Source organism: Populus nigra, chromosome 1 (genome assembly GCF_951802175.1).
Source record: "Populus nigra chromosome 1, ddPopNigr1.1, whole genome shotgun sequence".
Classification (NCBI taxonomy): domain Eukaryota; kingdom Viridiplantae; phylum Streptophyta; class Magnoliopsida; order Malpighiales; family Salicaceae; genus Populus; species Populus nigra.
In genome coordinates this window covers 2310443-2313362 of record NC_084852.1, presented here as the reverse complement: position 1 = coordinate 2313362, position 2920 = coordinate 2310443, and the positions used below count along the sequence as shown (strand labels likewise).

Here is a 2920-nt window from a genome sequence, read left to right as displayed (position 1 = left end):
TTAATTTTTACAAAGTCAATTGACTGAAATCCAAGGTATAACTATAAGAAAATAAAAGTTTAGGGTTGATTAGGGTTAAATTAAAGAAATTCATAGTCAATGATCTTTTTCAAATAGGGGTGAAATTGAATAATTTAAAAGTTTAATAATCAAGTGTGGGTTAATTTGTATAAACCCAATATCAAGAATCAAAATGAAAAAGGTGTTAAAATTAAAATTCAAGGTTGATATTGAAGTTCAGTAGGGTAAAATTACATGAAATTAAAAGTTCCAAATCAATTAGGATGCAATTAAAAGAAATCAAAAGCTCAGGGATTAAATTGAACTTTGACCAAATCCCTAAATTAAAATCTTAAAGCCAAAATAGTGACAAGATGACAAGTCATCTGGTTACTGTTCATCTTCTTCCACCTGTTTGCCTGAAAAAGTTACTTAAGTGGCTATCTTTTCAAAGCATTTAATGTTTTATCTCTCTACTAAGGGTGAGTAAAAAAATCAAAAAACCAAGAAAATAGAGAAAACTAGGAAAAAAAATAAAAAAAAATCGAATCGTGAAAAAAAATCAATAAAACCGATTAAAATTTTAGTGTGTGTGTATTATTTTTATATTTAAATTTTAATTAATACTCTCTCTTACTTTTTTATATCATTTAGTGCACTTTTTTTTAAAATAACAATTAATATTTTTTTTAATTTTATAATACTTCAAAGAGATTACTGTAATTTATCTTTGAATTTTTTCCTTTTATAATTTAAATAAATAAATAAATTGTATTTTCATATATTTTTAAAATAAAATTTGTTTGTTCTTTAACAATCATGATTAACCTCTAAGATAAAATAAATAAAAATTTATAAAATGAAAAGGAAAATCAGAATTAAATATTTGCATTCTCAACTATCTTTTACTTTTACTAAGAAAATTAACCTTTTATTTTAGTATTTAATTAACATTAATAATATATCGGCTACTCAACTGTAACAACTTTAGCAATTCACTTCGCTGCTATAGCATCAGTACTAGCAGTTGCCTTCTTTTTAATGAACTCAACAACCGAGAAAGAACAGGCGGAACAGGCAACTCGAAAATTAGAAAACCCTGCTGCTTTGGCCAAACGTTCAAATTCTTTTTCTGTCCTTTCATTTCTCTTCGGATTCATGTTTGTCACGAATAAATAATTCTGCAGCAAGCTTCTATCTGCAACACTGGTACCGGGGCTTTCAGGAATTACCATTTCCACTACTATCAACTTTCCGTTGTCCGGTAAAGCTTCATAGCAATTCTTTAGTACTTTCAAGAAGTTCTCATCGTTCCAGAAATGGGATACCCACTGTTTCGTTCCAAAATATTTTGTGATTGTCAGTACAATACTCTGAAGCTTAATTTTAACAGAGTGTTATCAAACCTCACCTTCATGAAAATGGCTTCTCCTTTAGGAATGGTTAAGAATACATCTCCTGCAACATGCTCAATACCTGCAATAGAAATACAACAAAAGATTTAACAATTTCTAACACGGCTCAGTTCATCTGTTTCTGTAACTAGTCAGAAAGCTCAACATTCTCAGTAAAGAACAAGGCAAAGAAAGTCAATTATAAGATCAGAACAAAATCAGTACCTGGATAGGATGGCGAGTTTTCTATAACTGGAGCCAAATCAAAGTTGATGCCCTTAATAGCAGGATACTTTGAGATGATCATATTAAGGACAGAACCATTGCCACCACCAACATCCACCAAGGATGTTAGACCTTCAAAGCCATCATATATGTCCAAAATCCTCTTCATAAATAAAGGGTTGAAACCTCTAACAAAGCCACTGAATACTTCACCAAATCTTGGATCCTTTTTCACATACTCCATAGAACTCATCCCATAAGCCTTCTGAAATAGAAACCCTCCTTGAAGAATAACATCTTTTAAGTGGTACCTGTTGTTTGTTTCAATACGACATATTACAAAATATTATAATCGACATCCTTTAATGTTTCTCTTCATAAAAAGAATCAGGGATGAAAAGAAGAAGACGATAGTTTTGGAGATGATCCAAAATTACCAGAGATCCACTGTGACTTTATCTTGAATAACAAGAAAATAGGGACTCAAGGACCCTCCATCTTCCTTCTTGATAAAGTATTTGGCTACTGGTGCCAATCCATATAACCTTTGAACTTTATCACTATCTTGATTCTCGGTGGCTAGAGAACAAGTCAGAATAGAATGGCTAGCAAGAAGGCACAGGATACGGTCTAGTACAGTAGGGGCATCAGGGTTGTTTTGGGTGGGAAGTTGAGAGGCAATCTGTGAGGCTGAGAGCAAGGCACCAGGGCCAGCTTTTTCTATGATCTCCAGAACCCCTAGCTCAATCACTGCTTTGAAAACCATAGGCAGAGTTGATGCACTTGCAAGTTGCATGGCATACTGGAGATGATAGTCTTCTTCATTGCTTGAGGTTGCCATTTATTTAAATTAATAATTAAATTTTATTGGCCAACTAGCTAGAGGGCCAAATAATCAAGTTTATTAATTATCCGACTAGAGGGTCAAATTAATAATTAATTTTTATGGTCTATTTATATTTCTATCAAGTTCTATCATTTACCTTTATTTAAATTTTTTTTTAATTTTCATCTTTTTTATAGTAACTTTTTAAAATATTTTTATACAAAAAATATTTGTAATTATTATATTTTACTATTTTAAAACCTTAACTATCTTATATTGAATTTATTGGGAACTCAATATCTATTTGTTATCTTAATTCCCACGTATTTAACCCTTAGTATTACTTCCAAAAGTTTTTAGGAAGAATTTTTATGGACAACATAAACATAATTTTGAATTTAAAAATAAAAATAAAATAATAACAAATAATAAATAAAAATAATAATTTGAGAATTCGATCAAGATAACACAAATT

At 30.2% G+C, this 2920-nt stretch overlaps 1 protein-coding gene across 1 annotated transcript; it reads right to left on the bottom strand.

Moving 5' to 3' along the window:
* Positions 1-995: 995 nt before the first annotated feature.
* Positions 996-2460, bottom strand: LOC133682858 (caffeic acid 3-O-methyltransferase 1-like). The gene is made up of 4 exons (XM_062106434.1): positions 2057-2460; positions 1620-1930; positions 1412-1476; positions 996-1331 (listed from the first exon to the last, which is right to left on the bottom strand). The coding sequence occupies exons 1-4, from the start codon at positions 2458-2460 to the stop codon at positions 996-998; spliced, it is 1116 nt and encodes a 371-aa protein (XP_061962418.1).
* Between the last annotated feature and the right edge of the window lie 460 nt (positions 2461-2920).